Below are 20,713 nucleotides of genomic sequence, written 5' to 3'. Positions count from 1 at the left end.
AGCTTCTGCTAAGGACGTAATCCAAAAAATATCGGATTTGATTTCTAGATAGGAATAATACTTGACCAGTGCCTGTACCTCTCGGCACGAGCTCAAAAACATAATATGGATTAACTACGATAAACAAAATTATTCATCGATTTCTATTAATAGAACTATTATTCATCTTTTATTGACACTTATGTGATAATTATCACTACAAATTAGGGATGTCAATGGGGCGGGGTGGGGACGGGGGATACATTCCCATCACAATCCCCGCCATTGAATCTATTCCCTATCCCCACTTCGGATCCCCGCTTCGGGGGGATTTTGTCCCCCATCTCCGTCCCCGCGGATTCCCGCGGGTCCCCACGGATCCCCACGGTTCATGCTGAGATCTATAAACATGATTTTTTTTATATATAATTTTAAACCAAATAAATAGTAAAAGCTTCAAAAACTAACCAAAAAATATATTGTTTTTACAATATTTAATCTATAATATCGAACAAAATTTTCAAACTAAAAAAAATGAAAAAATCATTTATATCACTCTTTTACTAACAATACGTATATATTTTAAATTTGTGTATACGATTAATTATATAAAAAGTCAAATAAACTTACATAATAATTTAAAATTATATATAAATTAAGGACATTATGCTATTTTATTCGGGGCGGAGACTCCACGGGGCGGAGGATATTTACGCAACGGAGAATCTCCATAGAGATCCCCGCTAACGGAGGCAAGTTGACATCCCTATATTTTTTTTGGTTAATAATCACCGGTTTAGTCCGGTTCGGCGGTTTAGTCCGGTTCGGGGGAACAGCTCTGGCATCGAACCGTGGTTCTCCCTACCAAGTCCAGCGCCAATCACCACTGGACCAACTAACGATTGGTAAATAATCTAAAAATGGATAGATAATAAAAGTAATCATTTTGTTAAGGAGAAGTGATCATTAAGTGTTGATATAGTATAATAACCCAAAATGGTAAATACAATAATCATTTTACCAAATTTTTATATTAAAATAAAACAAAAATGGATAAAATAATAATACTCTCCACCCACTTCACACCCAATCTATATTATTATTTTCTTCCAACCTCCTTTTCTTCTTCCGTTCACTGTCACTGTTCTCTCTATTTTCCCATTCAACAGATCACAGACACGAAAAGCGATTCTAGCTTTAAAAGCGCTTTTCCCTCTCTATCTGATTATTCTACACAACAACATTTACATTTCAGCTTTTCTCTCTCTGAAATCAGTGTTTTCGCTTTTCACCTTTCGCCTTGAATCTCATTCTCAGAGCATTGTTTATTTAATTATTTATCGCTTTCCATTCACAATCACTGTAACACAAGAGGTTTCTTTTTTTTACGCTTTTTTTCGTGTTCAATATGCACGAGAGACGGAGATTTTCGTGCGTTTTTAACCGATCGGAAACTTGCCGGTGATTTGATGGAATCGGTGTTTCACTGTTCATCTTCTCATGGAGCTAACTGTTCGGCGTGCTTCATGTTTGAATTGCAAGCTTTGGTTCGCTGTTGTCGTTGTTGTTGAGGTGAAACTATACTGGTTTGCGCGTTTTCTGAATATATAATTACTTTTTTTACTTTAATTTTACTCTGTTGTTTAGGGTTTAGTGTTTTTGAATAGTTATGTTCAAATTTGATTTGTCTCTGGTTGGTTAATGGTGATAGTTAGAAGATGATGAAGCTGGTAAATATTTGAAGGTTGAAGTTTATATTTATTAGTAATTATTTTTCATATATATGTTCTTAAACAGAATTCTGAAGGTTAGGGTTTTTGTTGTGAGGGTAATGGTTGATTCTAGAGTTGTTTTCTTATATTTACTATTTACGTATATTTTTTTTGCCTAAAAATTTAAGTGGAAAATGTTAGTCCCGTTAAGGCAACTTACTTGGTAGCTGTGCATGAACTTCGGATATCAGGTGCAGTGGCGCGAGTTCGAACCACTTATTTACCTCTAAAAGGCAGAATTCGAGCCCCTAAGCTACTTGACCAACAATAAAATTGGAAAATGTTAAATTAGCCTCTTTGGCGGCTAGTTTGTTATAGGGCATTCATTGGTGGTGTTGGGTTTCCTTTTACCTTCAAGTTGAAACGATTGATTATGACATAGATTTGACTTTAGTTAGTCGAGGCGTGCTGATGAACTGATATTAACGTAAATTTTATATGACCCTGGAAAAGAAAAAATATTTAGTAGTTAGTACCTACTTGGAAAGACAGGTACAGGTTCTCATGTTTATAATTTCATATCTAAAAGTTCTTTAATCACTGCGATTGTGTTTCAAGGTTTTGTGAATTGAATTGAATAGATTACATATATGAATACAGAAACTATGGTTGTCTTGGTTGGATATGTACTAAATTTCTGCTTCATGCTGCAGATCATATTGATATTGGCATTGGTGGAAGCTCACACTGCAAAGCCCCACGAAGACCAACTTCAATGGGGAGGTTTGGAAAGGAATACAAAGAACATTGCCTCACACTCTTGCATACATGACCAGATTCTTGAACAGAGGAAGCGACCTGGTCGCAAGGTTTATTCAGTTACCCCACAGGTTTATGAGCCCAGTATCTCGAAGCCCCTTCAGCATAAAGGTAGAGCAATACTTGCAGTGTCAACATCATTAGAGCCTCAAAAGGATGCAAAGGAACCTATTAGGATATATTTAAATTATGATGCTGTTGGCCACTCCCCTGATAGAGATTGTCGAAAAGTTGGCGCTGTTGTCAAAGTGAGTGTTTACTGTAAATAAATAAAAGAATATTTTGTATTTCTTGCCATAATATTTGTCTTCCATATATCTCAATTATTTTGCTAAAATTACATGTTTTTTAATTTTTATAAACAGCTTGGAGAGCCTTCCCCAACTTCTCTCCCTGGTTCCCCTTCTTGCAATGCTCACGGTAACCCTCCAATTGTTGGCGATTGTTGGTATAACTGTACTTCTGAAGATATCTCAGGAGAAGACAAAAAACACCGTCTTCGCAATGTAAAATGTTTTCTCCTTTTAATTTGATTTACTTTACTAGGCTGATAATCCTTTAGCACTGCACAGCTTACTATATCTCTTTGGGAAGTGAGCAGTGCTGTGTTGTTAGAACTAGAATAATATTAATCATTCACATTGGACAGAGACATTAAACCTTGATGACTTACTGTAGGCTTTAGGTCAGACAGCTGACTGGTTTAGGAGAGCATTAGCTGTTGAGCCTGTCAAGGGGAACTTGCGGTTAAGTGGATATTCTGCATGTGGACAAGATGGAGGCGTGCAGCTTCCTCGTGGATATATTGAGGGTACATTTTATTTGTTGCATCTGCATTCATTGTTGTTGTTGTTGTTGTTGTAAGACTTACTTGTAAGAATTATTCTAATGAATTTAAGATATAACCTTTTTGTTCATATTCCTCAGAAGGTGTCCCAGATGCCGACTTAGTTCTTTTGGTCACTACAAGACCTACAACTGGAAATACACTTGCTTGGGCTGTGGCATGTGAACGGGATCAATGGGGCCGTGCTATAGCTGGTATATTATCGAAACATATGTTTATATAGATGATCGTTTTTATCTCGCGTTTGGGATACTCAAAACTAAAGATATTTTTATGTTTTGCAGGACATGTGAATGTTGCTCCTCGCCATTTGACTGCTGAGGCTGAGACTTTGCTTTCAGCTACTCTAATACATGAGGTTTGTTAGATTTTCTGCTTATATAAATGGGACTGGAAGCAAAGGAGCCAGTTTGTAGGACTTCTCATCATATTTGATCCTTTTCAGGTTATGCATGTTCTTGGTTTTGACCCACATGCCTTTGCTCATTTTAGAGATGAAAGGAAAAGACGACGTGATCAGGTATAAACTCAGATATATTTGTTTTTTCATAAAATATCCCGAATGGCTTACATTTTCCGTACAACTTTGTTTTGTCTTTAAAATGTATTGAGGAATTGTAAATTAGAATTAACATAAAATATTTTAGGGAGAAAATGCTTACTACTTAGCAACAGGCTATACAAAAATTTCCCGGCACTTGTTTGAACGGCACATTTGTGTTTGTTCTTATTATTTGTAGCAATATATATTTTGTTCATTTCAGTACATATATTAAGAATTTTTCATTTTCAACATCCCCCTTTCCATGTTAGGCATTTCAATGAAGCATTTTATAATTTTATCATTACTTGTTCCGTATGGGGCAATTTAATGACGCATTTTATAATTTGTTATTACTTGTTCCATCTGAAGGTTACCAAACAAGTAATGGATGAAAAGCTTGGACGGATGGTCAATCGAGTGGTGCTTCCTCGTGTTGTCATGCATTCACGATATCATTACGCGGTATTTGCTTGTGAACATATGGGTGTCATATACTTTAATCTTTATGTTTACTGTTTTCATACTTAAGGAGCCCTTTAGACGGTTAAACAAATGGCTAATGAGTGACTTGTTGGTCAGGCATTCTCTGGAAATTTTACTGGTTTAGAACTGGAAGACGGGGGAGGACGTGGCACATCAGGTTTGTCACTCATTATGTTTTTTATTTGTTATTCATTTTCTTGTAGTCAATAATTTCTAGTATAAATATTCATTCCTGAAAAAATACATCCAGCTTTTTGTTTGTACGAGTTGCTATCATAAGTTCTAAAGGAGTGCACAAGTATTTCCTTAATGGCTGCTTGTATCTCTTTTCATAAAATTTGTTCGAATTATTTGAGTTCAAAATGATATAAGCTTTATATCTGTGCAAATTTAAATTTATTCTGTCCTCTTTCTTGGGAAAATTCTAAACAAAGGATCTGCCAATTCTATCCGATTGATTAAATTCTAGTAATTAAAGTAATTAAATTCGCAAGTGACACTGAATATGGTTGATCCGAATTTTGTACATGGCTTCAGGGTCTCACTGGGAGAAAAGGCTTCTGATGAATGAGATTATGACCGGTTCTGTGGATACAAGATCTGTAGTTTCAAAAATGACCTTAGCTCTCTTAGAAGATAGTGGATGGTACAAAGCCAATTATAGCATGGCAGACCGTCTTGATTGGGGTCACAACCAAGGTTCTGAATTTATTACCTCCCCTTGCAATCTTTGGAAGGGAGCTTATCATTGCAACACGACACAATATTCTGGCTGTACATATAACAGAGAGGCAGAGGGATACTGCCCAATTCTAACATATAGCGGAGATCTCCCTCAGTGGGCTCAATATTTTCCACAAGCTAATAAAGGTATGTACAGTCATGTCTTCATTTCTAATATCCAAACAATGCTAATTCATGCCTTTTCTCTTTTACATTATCTCTTGCCAAATTTTTTGTTGTAAATGCTGTTTGGTCAAGACATTACTTCCCTGCTACACATATCATGGATTTTTGTTGTCACCACTCTTTGTTACAAATGTTTTTTTAAACATGAAATTGTTTTGATTGGATTTAATTTTCATTTGTTGATGCAGGTGGACAATCCTCATTGGCTGATTATTGTACCTATTTTGTTGCGTACTCTGATGGGTCATGTACAGATACTAATAGTGCACGAGCACCAGATAGAATGCTTGGTGAAGTCAGAGGAAGTAACTCCAGGTTATTTTCATGACTGCAAACTTATTGCTCTAGTCTGCTTTTCATTTATTTTATTGACAATCAGGAGGTGCGAAGTAGCCAACTGTTATTCCTTTTGGATGCAGGTGTATGGCCTCATCATTAGTGCGTACAGGATTTGTACGAGGTTCTATGACCCAGGGAAATGGTTGTTATCAGCACAGATGTATAAACAGTTCTTTAGAGGTATGTTTTTGGAGTGTCAGTAATAACAAGCGAACACTCCCCTAATTTATTATGCTACGTTTCATTAGATTTTCATCTGGAACTCTTGCAATGCTTGATTCTCTAAAGCCTTGATAATGAGAATTTCATGAGATTGTACTATCTTTAATCTGTGGGCAGTGTGAACATATCGAAACAACCCCACTCCATGTAATTAGTGCAATGTTTACTCTATTTTTTGCGATGTAAATGCATTGCATTAATTCCAGGAAGTTGATTAAAAAATAGAAAACCATTCTGGGCTTTTATTGGCTATTTCTGTATGAACGAGAAAGATTGAGAAATACTAATATCTTTTTTCTTGTGACTTGATAACCTAAGCCTGTTATACTAATGTTCCCACTTCTTACATATATGTTATTATTAGAGTAATTTTTTACTTTAAAGAAATAATTATATATGTAATTGAAGGCCATATTTGAGTAGGACAATTTCTTCATTTAGATTTGAGCAGCTGCATCACTACTGCCTTTTTCTTAAGCTTGTATTTCAATTGCATGGCCAACCTTCACTTCTTTTTACATATTCACAAAAGTAAATGCAGCGTCATATTTCCATTGCAGATTGCTGTGGATGGCATCTGGAAAGTGTGTCCTCGTGCTGGTGGACCCATTTTGTTCCCTGGCTTTAATGGTTAATAATACTTCTATTTTATTTATTTTTACTTGTTTGTATGTGGATGTTAAATTCTCAATAATTTGACAAAGACAATTGACTCTTCATTTTGTTTTTTTATAGGTGAATTAATCTGCCCTGCATATCCAGAGCTCTGTAACTCTGATCCAGTATCTCTGTCAGGTCAATGTCTCAATTCATGTAATTTCAATGGAGACTGTGTCGATGGAAGATGCCACTGCTTTCTTGGATTTCACGGGCATGATTGCAGTAGACGTGAGCTCTCATTCCCTACTTTAATGCAATAGTTGATGTATTCACTGCTACTGCTGTAAGTTACCTTCAGCAGCGCAGTATTCACTTTTTCCTTTTCTGAAAATGCCTTCCTTTAACTTTGTATAGGTTCATGCCCCAAAAATTGCAATGGCAACGGCATGTGCCTTTCCAATGGGTTTTGTGAATGTAAAAATGGCTACACAGGCATCGACTGCTCCACTGGTACACCAATTTTTAAGACGATTTTAGATATTTGTTGCAAGATTATTTCTTTGTATAAGAGGTCTTAAGTTTTGGCTTCTGACCTTTTTCTTCTTTTTATTTTGTGGGTTGGGTGGGTAACAATTATAATTTCTTACCAACTCCAAGTAGCGTGTCTTTGGTTTGTTAAAATACTATTACTAGTTTATTTCTCCTATTGCAAATGCTAGTTGCAGCAACCTCATGCCTTGCTAGTCCTAGAGACAAAACTTGTAGTTGTGAGGCCTTAACTTATTGATCCATATCTGAAGGGATTCAGCTTATTCACACCCCAAGTATGTTGTGGGGGGTACCCTGAGAGACCCATAAAAGAAATAAAGATTTGAGTCAATCTTGTTAAGTAATTTTGTGAGTAGGAAAGATATTTATTTGGTTCTTGCAGAAAGAAAATAGTTTTTGATGGTCCCTTGTATCACATGCAGCTGTGTGTGATGAGCAATGCAGCCTTCATGGTGGAGTTTGTGATAATGGAGTTTGTGAATTCCGTTGTTCTGACTATGCCGGATACACATGCCAGAACAGCTCCATGCTCCTATCTAGTCTCTCGGTTTGCAAAAATGTACTGGGAAATGATGTATCTGGTCAGCATTGTGCACCCAGCGAGCCTAGCATACTACAGCAGTTGGAAGAAGTCGTCGTCATGCCGAACTACCATCGATTATTCCCTGGAGGTGCCAGGAAATTATTTAATATATTTAGCAGCACCTACTGTGATGAGGCTGCTAAACGGCTTGCCTGCTGGGTAAGATGTCTTTTCATATTAAGATTATTCTTTTGCTTATTTTTTGGGTCATAGTTTTGTTTCTGGTCATGCTTAACCTGAAATTTTGTTTCGCAATCAAATTTCCCATTCCTACTTGGTCTATACATTATCTTGCACTGCATGTGACGCCTAAGATAAAACCGTAGTATAAGCCCGGTTTTGTTGGTTAGATGTTCAATGACATAGTTATCTATTAGCTGTGAAATAATCACGGTTTTTCATGCTTCATCAAGCTAGTCAAACTCAAATGATATACCTTCCTACCATGGTAGAAATTGTGGAACACGAGACTAATTTTTATTTGAATTTTGTACATTCTACCTTTATTTCTAGATTAGAGCAGTTGGTTATGTTGCCTGTCTAAAGATTTGGCACTTGATTTTCAGATCTCAATCCAGAAGTGCGACAAGGATGGAGATAACAGGCTTCGGGTGTGCCATTCCGCATGCCAATCTTATAATATAGCATGTGGTGCTTCACTTGACTGCTCTGACCAAACCCTCTTCAGCAGTGAGGGTGAGGGGGATGGTCAGTGCACCGGTTTTGGGGAGATGAAACTGTCGTGGTTTGATCGACTGCGAAACGGGTTTTCTTTGAGAAATAGTTCCCTGAAAGGAATGCCTGTAAGATATAGGAAACTTTAACCTTCGTCCATCTTCTTTTAGGGGTATTGGACTGTAATTTTAAGTCCTTAGAATTAGGTGGTTGCTTTCTCATCCAATATTGTTTAGGAAAAAATGGATGAGATTGTCGATTTGGCTTTCAAAGAGGAGAGCCTTTTGTAGAGAAATTTGAAATTTAGGAAATAGAAAGTAGAGGGGAAAGAAGAAAAAATGAAAAAAAAAAAGAAGTTGATGTGATATGGTTGTTAAGCATCGGCCGAAGGCCTTGTAAGGTAAAAAAAAAGAAGGAAAGTCACTCATTCTGTCTCTATCTCAATATATATATCTATAGAGATTGCTAATTTACACTCATAAAATTATGGAGTTAGTCAGTAATCTACAACTTTTCTCTTGAAAATCAAAATTACAGAAAGTGTGATAAATGATTTATAAAATTAAATTAATGATAGCAATTTATTTATAATTCAAAACTTAAATATGGACTACTATTTTATGTGTCATCAAGTCCTTCTCACTAAAACTTTTGAAAGGGGATGAAAGTAAGAGACTAATAACAAAACTAACGCATGGTTAAAGTAGCAAAATACTAAGTTGCTCAAATAGTTTTTCAATTTTTTTTTTTTTTAATGAATGATCACCTATCTTTCCCTGATATCACCTATATGTTTAACTCATCAAAGAAAAAGCGTATACAGTTTTCCGTTTATAATTTTTTTTATTATGGTATGAAGCGGTGGTTGTATGTTTTTGGGTACAATTGTTTAAAAGAAAGAGAAATCTAAAGACTCCACAATTGTTTATGAGCTGAAAGAGTCCTCAAGAAATCTTTAACCAGAATGCCTTGCATGCCATTTGGAGGGAGTTTCAAATCTTGAGATAATTAACTCGTTAACAAGTCCTAACTTAGCCATGAAGTTTGGACTAATGTTCTCCTCTATAAGAAGTTTGGATACTATTTCAAGAACATTGTGTTATGGTGTTTCATCTTTTTCTTGTAGCGTTTATATGATGTAATTTTGGAATAACAATAGTAAACTTCTTCGCCTCACCTCAAATCTATGCTAACAACTCATTTCGTGAAGAAAATTATTTATTAATTATAAGAGACAATCATTTTGGATTTTAGGATACAAACACACATTTTGAATATGTTCGAATTTTATAATTTGAATTATTCCAATACAAAATATTGAACGCGATTGAAACAAAAACACCAAAAAAGTGTTTGAAACGAAAACACAAAATACAAATAAAACTAAAAATCTTAGAGTCACCTTTCATTTCCATTTGGAAGTAATGTGTCTAATAAAAAAATATATATAAATACATAAATTAAATGTAATCACGGGTGTCCGAGACACGGAAATAAAAAAAAAGCAATCAAAACTATCTTATTAAAAAAAACAAACAAAAACATTGTAAAATATGGTGTGACTAAGAAGAGGAAGCAGTTGGACAGAAAGTGATATGATAATCTGATCCAGAACATGTGCAAGTGCTCGAAGCATCATCATAAGCATAACTATACGCAGAGGGACAAGCATTCTTAAACATCTCCGAGTATTGCGTCGGGCTACACCTCTCCGGACTAGAATGCTCCCCGGTGCAACAAAACTCCTCTGTATTAAACGCGGCACACGCACTCTTACACGCCACCACAGAACCCCCTTCCTCCGTCACCTGCAACTCCGCAGGACAGTGACCGTTCAAATCCGCAACACAGCCTGCATACTGGCAGTCACCCGTTCCTCCTGCTGCATGGATCCCAATCCCCACATTGTAACCGTCCACCAGACTCACGTCGTAGAAGTCTTTATCTCCATTCCCGTTTCCGATAGTAAACTCAGCTAGCGTCACCGGAGGCGCACCTCCACCGTTGCAGTATAACCCTCTGGCGCAGTCTCCAGTGATGCAATTCCCATTACCCACACCATCAAAGTCACAGCCGGTTCTACCCCAGAAACGGCCGGACCAACCTGACGGAGCAGTGAGCTGAAGAGAGGAACCTGGCGATAGAGAAAATCCTCCGTCTCCGAGAAGTGCAGCGCCGTTTCCAGAAAGTGTTCCCGGCCAAATTGTGCTATTGCAACGGTTTTCTATGGTAAACACAGTCCCAGAAGCTACATTACCTGCAAATTGAACCTACTAATAAATGTATAGTAAAAAACACTTAAACAAAAACTAAAGATATTGAACGTAAAATAAAACTAGTGTTTAATTTCTAGTTCACCTAGTAGAAGCATTAGAAGAATGAGAAATGGAGAGGTTTTTGAGTTAGTGAAAAGCTCCATGAGTTTTGGCTGAAGCTTGAAAGGGTATAGAGTTGATCGAAGTGGTAATGACTGATGAGTTTCGGTAACTGAAATGATGAATTTATATTACAGTAGTAGTTGGGTTGCTATATTTTGGGAGCAGTTTAAGATAGTGGGTGATCTTGGGGTGGGACGTGCAAACGTTTCAAAACTACCAATCTTTGAAAGGCTTCAACTATATGAACCTTTTTTTTTACAATATGAAATTGTATTGAAATTGAAATCTAGGCCATGCCTGAAATTGAAAATTTACTTGTTTATTTGTTTTTTAAAGAAATTTTTAAGGCTTTGTTTGAGAGTTTGGACCGGAGGGAAAGACTTTCAAAAACGAAAATTTAAGTAAAATATAGAAAAATATTTAACATTTTTTGAAGGGGACAATTTCTCTACCCATCACAAAAAAAGTTGGGTAGTATACCTCCAACCAATCACATGATTCCATCTAATTTAACACATTTAATTATGTATTAAAATACTACAAATGTTTGTTATTTTCAAAGCATTTTACAAAGGATGTAACCTTACCCAACTTTTTAAGTTGGGTAGATAAGAATTCACCTTTTTTGAAAAAATGATTTTGTTTAGAATGATAAAAGATTCATTATCATTACTAAATTTTTAATTTTCAGAATACTATAACAACCTAAAAGATATTTAGAAAATTTATGTAAGCCCTTCAAAATCCTCATTCAATACAATTTTTGAGTTCCCCAATTTTATGGATTTTTTGGTGTTATGAATAAACTCAAACCCTCCTACCCAAAATCTTTTTATCCTTTTCACCCAATTCTTCCTATTTTTCAAAGCCCTCTCATCCCTTCCCCTCCAAACTCCCAAACATAACCTAACTAAATTGCGTGTCGTGCCACAACCCACGATCTGTGTGCTATGTATCCGAAAAAGAAAAATAGAAAAAGAAGAAAGATAATGAGAAATTAGCACGTAAGGCATTAGTGCATTAACGAGTGAAAAGGGGCGATGGTTTCGGAGATAAAAAATGTATTAATGAGAACCTCATTGTCCTTCACTCCGGGAGACCGCCACATGCAAACCCTCTCGCCTCACATTTTAGTCGTAACCAAGACAAAGAATCAAGGATTAGAGCCTCATTATAGAAGAAGGAACTTTGAATAGAAATGGAGAGCTCCGTGATAATGACAGAACCTAAGGAAGAAAACATCAAATTAGTGTTACTATCACTAGACGAGCTATTGAACAGACCAAACATTTCCCTATCCTTGAATTACCGAATATCTCCCTCTCCATGAATTTCCAATCCACTCTCTTCATATGTTTCAAAGGTGGCAAACATTGAATCCACAACTTATTATTCTTAGAAACACTTTGGGGTTCTCTATGGCTCTCCCGAACGTATTGCACTCTCGAATAAACACCACAACTAAGAAAAATAATAAAAAAACAAAAGATGGATAAGGTATTACCTAATATTTCAAGTAGTCGTAGAATGAGAGAAGAAGTGAAATGGGCAAAAGTCGTAGAAGAACATTGTTGTGGCGTAAAGTGAAGTGATTTTAAGTGGAAGAGTTTACCTATGGTGAATTCTTATCTACCCAACTCAAAAAGTTGGGTAAAGTTACCTTCAATGTAAAATTTCTTGGAAACAACGAAAAATTATACTATTTTATAATTAATTAAATGTGTTAAAATTAAATGGAACCTTGTGATTGATTGAATGTACACTACCCCACTTTTGTGATGGGTAGAGAAGTTGTCCCCTTTACCTATTTATAGACACATGTGTTAGATAAAAGAGTAGTCATACTTAATGCTAATACTCTAGGAATATAGGGGTTAATAATTGGTATGGTTTCTTTGCAATTCTCAAAGCATTCATAATTCATTAAGGCTTACCAAAGGAAAAAATTGTTCACGACCTCAAGTGGCAACGTCAAAAAGATAGAGTGAGTTCGAGTGGTTTCTGAAAAAGTTTTCGCTCTTACGAGTTTAATCTCTCACCTAAAACATTATTTCCTTAATAAGACACATGCTTGAGGAGCTTTGTATAATATGTTTTTTCACCTAAATTAACTTGTTCTTACAAGCCTTATATTTGAGGAACTGTGCACAATCCGGCCTGTCCCCAAGAATATTTTGCACTTACATGCCTCATGCTTGATCTATTTACATATTTGACATATTGGGTCGGGTTCTAGCATGGATACAAAAGAACCCATCCTAAATTCTAATTCGTTTAGCAGAACAAGGTTAAGATAAGACAACTAATGGTCCAAGTTGATCATGCGGCCCAAAGTTGATACCGAGAAAATATTTGAATTGAGAAACGAGGGATAAGACATTTATATCATATTGAGATTGAAACTTAGCAATGTTCTAATATCATGGAAAACAAATCAATATGCCATAATTCTTGATCTTCAAGTGAAGCTGAATATCGTCCACTAGTATATGCTACTAGTGAAATACTATGGCTACATAATTTGTTAGAGACACTGCAAGTTTCGTGCATTAAATCCACGCTTTTCCATTGTTAAAATCAAGAAAATATTTATTTAGATACAAATCATATATTCTATCCATTAAAAGGACAAAGCTTGTTGAAGTTGATTATCATTTTATTAGAAAACATAATCACAAGCCATAGGTAAAACCTACTTGCTAATCAAACAACAATATACTGACAAATTTACTAAGTTCCTAGGTGTTAAACATATTTAGGTTTTGTGGATGACTCTTTCTAGTGGTTATTATCACTTAGTCTACAGACCAAAAAATGAATAAAAAATTGTTATTCATAGATGATCCCAAGCCTGAATAAAATAAGAGAGTTATGTTAGATAATTAACAACCATCATAAAACTTTGTGGAATCTCTATGATATGGATAAAATATGAAATAATGTGAATGTTAGGTCGTTTTCCATAAACAATGTGTTGTATGGGTCGAGTATAATGTTAAAATAGCAAGGGTTGCTGCATCATCGTATGGATTCAATAAATAATAAGTAAGGTTTCCCACATTTTCTTGAACGAGTGTGGATAAAGAAGTTAATTAATGAGAGTATGATTCATTTTGGATAATGGAATACAGACACACATATTGAAAAATCTATGGAAATAGTGGACACGATGGTTAGGAGGAATATCAATTTCATTTTCCTTCAAGAAACTAAGTGAACATGTGAAATGGCGAAATAATTAGAGAAATCAGGATTTAATCTTTGGTACACTAGAAAAATTAAATCGAGAAATGGGGTAGGGGTTATTGGGGACAAGGAGTGGAAGAAGGATATCATCGATGTAAAAAAAGTAGGAGACTAAATCATAGCCTTTAAATATGTAACGAAACAAGACACATTCAATATTATTATTGCTTATGCACCTCAAGTTGGGTTAGCATAACACCTTAAGTTAAATTTTTGGTAGGATTTATAAGGTTTACTTCAGGATTTACTCCAAGGAGAAAAGCTTTTCTAGGAGGAGATTTAAATAGAAATGTAGGGAGCGTAGCAAGAGGTTTTGAGGACGTGTATGGTTCCGGGGAGATAAATGCGAAGGGTAAATCTATCCCGGATTTTTTGTCAGCTTTTAATCTAGTTTAGAAAAAAAGATGATCATCTTATCACATATTAGATTGAATGGCATGTTCTTCAATAAATTTATTTCTTATTAGGAAGCCAGATTGGAAGATTTGCTCAGGTTGTATAGTTATTTTGCGAGAGAGCTTGACTACCAAATATCGCTGTCAAAATGGACTACCCGGCCCTAATAGGACCGACCCTGGGCTTTTTAGGACTGGGCCAAAAAGGCTATGTGTAATATGAACTCGAGAGTTACTACCCGAGCCCGAGCCTAGATGGGCTTCGTGCTACCCGGCCCTAAACGAGCTTTTTTATTTAAAAAAATAAAAATCCCATAATATTTATTATAAATAAAATTATATGTTATATATTATTTTAAACACATTACATTTTTAAGTACTATATTATCTCTTATAAATACTTTAATGTATTTTTAAATACAATATATGTCTAAATTGTATAAAATAATACTTGAATATTTAACATAAGAGAAAACTAAACTAATACAATGAAAGAATGTTGATTATATTACTGTATAATATTTAAAATAAAAAGATTGAAAAGAATGTGCTAAGATAATGTAAATATTAATATATATTTTTTAAAATTTATAATTATGCGGGCCTAATGGGCTACTCAAGGCTCATATGGGCTAACCCTAATGGGTAGCGGACTTTTCAAGGCTGAGCTAAAAAAGCCCTGAAAATATGGGATCTAATTTTAAAGTCCTAGCCTTACTATTTTTCGGCCCGGCCCATGTGGGCTAGCCCATTTTGACAGCTCTACTACCCAACATAGAAACCTTTCTTTATAGATCTGTTGTAGATGTACACTGGTCAAAAAGTACAAGTGTGCATGTTCTCCTCTATAAGGATAAGGAGACTTAAAGGCCTTAGTAGGTTTATAACACGATTTGGTGGTGAGAGCTTGCCCACGGCGGCTAAAAGCATTGTGCGGTGGTGTTTTAAGGTGATTTAGGAGACCTACATATGTGAGGTGAGAGGATATGCTAATGATCGGTGATGCTTGGCAACAAGCTTACAATCATTGATGGTCTGTGTTAAGACTGTAGTGAGTCGTACACTCTTTAGGGTGTAGAAAATGTGTAGTAATTGAGGTATGTCTGTGCTCCTTTAAGTGGATGTGTATTTATAGAGGTCTCTAGGACCTATGGTTTCCTCGGAAAGGGATATTGTCCACTTAGTCAATAGTGGATAGTTGAATCCATATTTTGAAGGGAGTTGTGGGTCATTTAATGGCCTTGACTTTCTCTCTGCCTGAGAAACGTCTTATTTCATGTATAGGAAGAGGAAACACTACGTGACGATAACTGTTTCAGGAGACCTTCTATTGGCGCCTATTCTAAGGCAGTCCAAGGGTATCGCCATAGACCAGGCCTTTTACAAATATTACACTACATGATGTAAGAATCAAGAGGAGAGCAAAGATAAAAAGTCACATGGGAGCACCACTGATCAAGTGGTGGCATTTGAAGGGTGAAAAATAAGGAATTTTCCAACACAAGATCTTTAGGGGGGTTGACAACCACAAGGAAGTGCAAATGATAAGTGAAATAAGATGGCCCACGAGATTAAAACAGTACCTAAAGAGACGTTAGGAGAATCAAAATGTTTTGGACTTAGGGGTAAAGAATTATGGTGGAGGAATGAAAGGGTTCAAAGTAAAGTTAGAGAAAAAGGATTGTTTTAAATATTGGTCTAGGTGTACAAATGTTGAAACTTGGGGAAAATATTATAAAGCTAAGAAAGAGACCAAGAAGGTGGTGAATGAAGCAAGAATTCAAGCTTTTGACGGACTATACCAATTTTTTGGAACCAAGGAGGGAGAAAAATCTATACATATTCTTGCTAAGGGAAGATAAAGAAAGACAAGAGATTTAGACCACGTGAAATGTATTAATGATGAAGAAGGAAAAGTCTTGGTTCAGGAAACAACTATAAATGATAGGTGGAAGACGTATTTCTACAATTTATTTAGTGAAACATACGATATCTCACCGGACACTATCAGGTTCAACATTAAAGAATAGGATCAAACTATAATTAGTAGTCGGATTCAAAAACAAGAGATAAAAGAAGCATTGAAAAGGATGAGTAAAGGAAGGCGTTGGGCTAGACAACATACCTATTCAATGTGGAAAAGTTTTGGAGATAGAGGAATTGAGTAACTCACCAAACTCTTTAACAAATTTATAAGGTCAAACAAATGTCAGATGAATGGAGAATAATTGCTTTAGTTCCAATATATAAGAGCAATGAGGATATACAAAATTATGCAAATTATAGGGGGATTAAACTTATTAGTCATACCATGAAGTTATGGGAAAGAGATTGAATGAAGATTAATAAAAGAGACTCAAGTAACTGAGAATCAATTTGGTTTTATGTCTAGGAGGTTGATCATGGAAGCAATATATCTATTATAACGTGTAATAGAGGAATATCATATGGACCAACAAAATTTGCACTTAATTTTTATTGACTTGGAGAAGACGTGTGATAGGGTGCTTAAAGAGACTTTGTGGAAAACCCTAGAGATGAAAATGAGTCAGGATTGCATATATTCGAGCTATCCAAGATATGTATGAAAAGGTATCCAATAGTGTGCGAATATAGGGTGGAGACAGATGATTAACCATTATAATAGGTTTGCATTAAGGTTCAACCTTAAGCCCATACCTTTTTACTTTAATTTTAGATGTACTCACGTAACACATCCAAGAGGTAGCACATAGATGCCTGCATTTAGCATATGATCTTGGATAGTTGAAGGAGGATTTAAATGAGAGGTTGGAGACAAGCTTTAGAAACGCATGACTTTTGACCAAGTAAGAGTAAGACAAAGTATATGAAATTTAAGTTCAACAAAATGAGAAACGTTTTTAATCTAGAGATAAAAGTTGGAGATCATATCATCCCACAAGTCACGAGGCTTAAATATCTCGGATCCATAATACAAAATGATGGAGAAATAAAAGGGGAGTTTAGCCATCAAATTTAAGATGAGTGGCTGAAATGGAGGATGGTTTTAGGGGGTTTATGTGACACATAGGTACAACGCGAGCTAAAGAGAAAATTTTATCAGACTATAGTAAGACCTGCATCATTGTACGTGACAAAATATTGGGCGTTTAATAATAAGCATTAGAATAAAGTAAGTGTAGTTAAGATGAAGATTTTGTCTTGGATGTGTGGTAAGACTATACATGATAAGGTTATAAATAAAATATTAGTTAGAGAGAGTGTTGAGGTAACACCTATAATAAAAAATACATTGAAAAATAAACTTAGATAGTTTAGATATGTAAAGAGAATTCTTGTAGATTATATGGGATAATAAGAATAAATTAGATGGAGGAGAGTCAAATTGTTAAAGGTAAAAAAGACTTAAAAAAATTATAAAAGAAATTATTAAAAAATCTTTGAAATTATCCATTTGAATAAAAATATAATACTAAATACAACATGTGATAAGTTCATCAATTTAACATTAATTAATTATAGTTATAATTTGTTAAATTAGTCGGAAGATATATATCAAAATTTGTTAGGATTGATTATATTTTCAAATGGACAAAACTTAAGTACTTGTCATATTTTCATTGAAAAATAGTAAGAATCACATCTAAAGAATTGTACCTAAGTTTTATCCTTCTCAAATTCTAAAAACTAAATCATCAACTTTTATAATTAAATACATATTTTTTCAAGTTAACTTTACAGTTCCTTAGAGAGTCATTACATCACTCTAATGTGGCATTCATGGATGTTGACCTAAACAAATTAAAAGAGAAAGGGTAGCATACAAAGAACCTCCTCATTCCTCAAATGATAATGTTGACTATTCTTCTTATAGTCAAAATTCTATGGCTTTGACTTAGCTTTGATTTGCCCTCTTTTTGCAGAAGTGTCCTTCCATTGGCCATTGGCATCAAAATAGGACTTCAAGAAATGGCAAAGAATTAAAACATTCAAAAAGGAATTAAAAACCCATGCTCCAATTCCATTACACCCTCCTCTAGAATAATGCAACAAAACTACTCCAACATGGCAAGCCAAATTGCAACCAAATAACACCATTAGAAAATTCCCAGAAATATTAAATGTTTTACTAGGTAACCCAATTTGTATCCAAAATCTATACCCATAAACCACAAAAGAAACCAACGTTGAGAACAATATAGCTAACACTTGAAGCGATTGTGAAAACTCAAGCCATAAAAACGACATTATAAGAATAACCGAGTTGTAAAATAACCTAAAAAACGATAATTTTCTCTCACTCAAAACGACAAAGAATGTTCTCAACATGTGGAGATAACGAGAGAGGTAAAACACATAAGACCAAAAGAAGACACGACCCGATGGACGAATACCCAAAGGAAAACATAGTAACCATTCGAACGGTGTGGTTCGGGATCGTTGCCATAGCCAACGGGTTTCCCGAACCTCAACTTCGGCCGAGAAAAACATGCCAAAGAATATAATTATTGAGATTAATGACATTGAGAGACTATGAATGACGGGAAGTGGACCTAATGGTACCTGACACCTTATGCGACATAGTTTAAGAATGACATGAATGGTTATTACGATGGTGATATAAAAAAAGATCGCCGAAAAGAGAAACCACCACGTGCCGCCCCATGATAGAGTCGGACTCCACCGGAAAGATACAATTGATGGGTGATCTAGTAACCAATATTTCAGCTTCTCCTTTGTAAGCTCGAACATTGAATGTGTTTGTGACTTTGTGTAAATTTCTTGCATTGTGTTGTGTTGTATTGTAAGAATTTCTTTTTGGAAGTTGCTAAGATGGTTATATAAGAGTGGAATTTGGATTATAAATTGGACCATCAAAGTTGAATCTCAATAAAGATTTGTTTTTGTGTCGCATACCATGACTCCTATTATATTTAAATTTCTTGGGTTTAATTTTTAATGCGTTTGAATGTTCTTTAGGGGTCATATATTCTAGAAGGATATTATGATAAAAAATGCAACCAGACATTTGACAAACCTGTTCAAACTTTAAGCGTTCATGTTACGGTTTCTATTTTAATATATTTGGTCACCGTCGCATTGATAAGGAGATGAAATTATTTTGCAAAGGAATAGTATGTTGCAAATTTCAAACCCCAAGTCTAATGTTGACTTTAATGCTTCAAAAAACAATTCCAAGAAATTTAACATTTATTTATTCCTAAACAATGTATCCCTCTGTTCCCTAGCACTTCGAATACGTTATTAATTTGTTAAAAAGTTGTCCTAAAATTATATATATATATATATATATATATATATATATATATATATATATATATATATATATATATATATATATATATATATATATATATATATATGAGGAGGGATCAAATTACACCCGAAGAGTTACACCACAAGTTACACTTGTTCAATAACTACATTTCGAATTAATATTTTTTAAATTCAACCGTTGGATTGAAACATAATATCATATAGATCATACCTATAAAGTTTGAGCTTAATCTATAATGATTTACTATACGATCAAGATATCCAAAGATTAACGTCAAAATGAGCTTTCATATAACGTTAATTTTGATGTAATTCAATGACATAGTAAATCATTATAGATTAAGCTCAAATTTTATAGGTATGATCTATATGATATTATGTTTCAATCCAACGGTTGAATTTAAAAAATATTAATTCAAAATGTAGTTATTGAATGAGTGTAACTCGTGGTGTAACTCTTCGGGTGTAATTTGATCCCTCCTCTATATATATATATATATATATATATATATATATATATATATATATATATATATATATATATATATATATATATATATATATATATATGAGGAGAGATCAAATTACACCGATATGTTACACTTATAGTTACACTCATTAATAATCTTTGATTTTATTTTAATCCATTGGTTAGAAATGTTTAATTAGTGACTCATGATTCTTACTTAAAATAGTTTTATTCTATTTTTGGCAATTAATAATTTTGATTTCATCAAATTATAATTTATTCTTTTTGTCATAAAATTAATAAAATCACTCCTAATTTTATAACAATTAAATCAAACTTCAGTTTTATAAAAAAACGTGATTCTAAATATTTCTTAAAAAAATTATGATTGTTAGTAAATTTTTTTTTCATATTTTAAAATATATCAATTATATAGTGAATTTAAGTAAATAGAATATAAATTTATTTACATAAAAAATAGAAATATTTGTTTAAAGTAAAAAAAATTATATAAAAATAATTTTTGAAATTAATAAATATTAAAAATCATAAACTTTTAAGAAATATTAATAATAATAATAATAAGTGATTAGAATATAGTTATATTATTATAAAAATTGTGATTTGTTTAAAATTGTTGGTAAGCATTATTTGATTAAAAATAATGTTTGTTACTAAGAAAAA

General features: G+C 34.2%; 3 protein-coding genes across 3 annotated transcripts; 1 reads left to right on the top strand and 2 right to left on the bottom strand.

Annotated features, from left to right (window-relative positions):
* The first annotated feature begins 1,074 nt into the window (after nucleotides 1–1,074).
* On the top strand, nucleotides 1,075–8,792 carry LOC131660166 (uncharacterized). The gene is made up of 17 exons (XM_058929330.1): nucleotides 1,075–1,551; nucleotides 2,405–2,758; nucleotides 2,876–3,016; nucleotides 3,189–3,321; nucleotides 3,438–3,551; nucleotides 3,642–3,715; nucleotides 3,803–3,877; nucleotides 4,271–4,363; nucleotides 4,481–4,541; nucleotides 4,922–5,254; nucleotides 5,482–5,608; nucleotides 5,713–5,812; nucleotides 6,415–6,484; nucleotides 6,590–6,742; nucleotides 6,869–6,964; nucleotides 7,426–7,745; nucleotides 8,153–8,792. The coding sequence occupies exons 1-17, from the start codon at nucleotides 1,480–1,482 to the stop codon at nucleotides 8,408–8,410; spliced, it is 2,574 nt and encodes an 857-aa protein (XP_058785313.1). The 5' UTR covers nucleotides 1,075–1,479; the 3' UTR covers nucleotides 8,411–8,792.
* A 944-nt stretch (nucleotides 8,793–9,736) lies between these two features.
* On the bottom strand, nucleotides 9,737–10,680 carry LOC131660167 (pathogenesis-related thaumatin-like protein 3.5). The gene is made up of 2 exons (XM_058929331.1): nucleotides 10,620–10,680; nucleotides 9,737–10,518 (listed from the first exon to the last, which is right to left on the bottom strand). The coding sequence occupies exons 1-2, from the start codon at nucleotides 10,678–10,680 to the stop codon at nucleotides 9,824–9,826; spliced, it is 756 nt and encodes a 251-aa protein (XP_058785314.1). The 3' UTR covers nucleotides 9,737–9,823.
* Nucleotides 10,681–17,876: 7,196 nt separating this feature from the next.
* Nucleotides 17,877–19,055, bottom strand: LOC131654811 (elongation of fatty acids protein 3-like). The gene has a single exon (XM_058924741.1). It carries the CDS (start codon nucleotides 19,048–19,050, stop codon nucleotides 18,145–18,147), a length of 906 nt encoding a protein of 301 aa, XP_058780724.1. The 5' UTR covers nucleotides 19,051–19,055; the 3' UTR covers nucleotides 17,877–18,144.
* Nucleotides 19,056–20,713: the final 1,658 nt, after the last annotated feature.

The sequence above is a fragment of the Vicia villosa genome, linkage group LG3 (assembly GCF_029867415.1).
Source record: "Vicia villosa cultivar HV-30 ecotype Madison, WI linkage group LG3, Vvil1.0, whole genome shotgun sequence".
NCBI lineage: Eukaryota > Viridiplantae > Streptophyta > Magnoliopsida > Fabales > Fabaceae > Vicia > Vicia villosa.
The sequence above is the reverse complement of the archived record's forward strand: the minus strand, read 5'-3'. Positions and strand labels throughout refer to the sequence as shown.

Excerpts from the sequence above, each read along its gene's own strand:
- LOC131660166 (XM_058929330.1), top strand. The coding sequence starts at position 1,480 with ATGGAGCTAACTGTTCGGCGTGCTTCATGTTTGAATTGCAAGCTTTGG. Across the intron at positions 4,542-4,921 it reads GGGAGGACGTGGCACATCAG|GGTCTCACTGGGAGAAAAGG; the intron begins GTTTGTCACTCA and ends ACATGGCTTCAG. Across the intron at positions 6,743-6,868 it reads CGGGCATGATTGCAGTAGAC|GTTCATGCCCCAAAAATTGC; the intron begins GTGAGCTCTCAT and ends AACTTTGTATAG.
- LOC131654811 (XM_058924741.1), bottom strand. The coding sequence starts at position 19,050 with ATGCAAGAAATTTACACAAAGTCACAAACACATTCAATGTTCGAGCTT.
- LOC131660167 (XM_058929331.1), bottom strand. The coding sequence starts at position 10,680 with ATGGAGCTTTTCACTAACTCAAAAACCTCTCCATTTCTCATTCTTCTA. Across the intron at positions 10,519-10,619 it reads TCTTCTAATGCTTCTACTAG|GTAATGTAGCTTCTGGGACT; the intron begins GTGAACTAGAAA and ends TTCAATTTGCAG.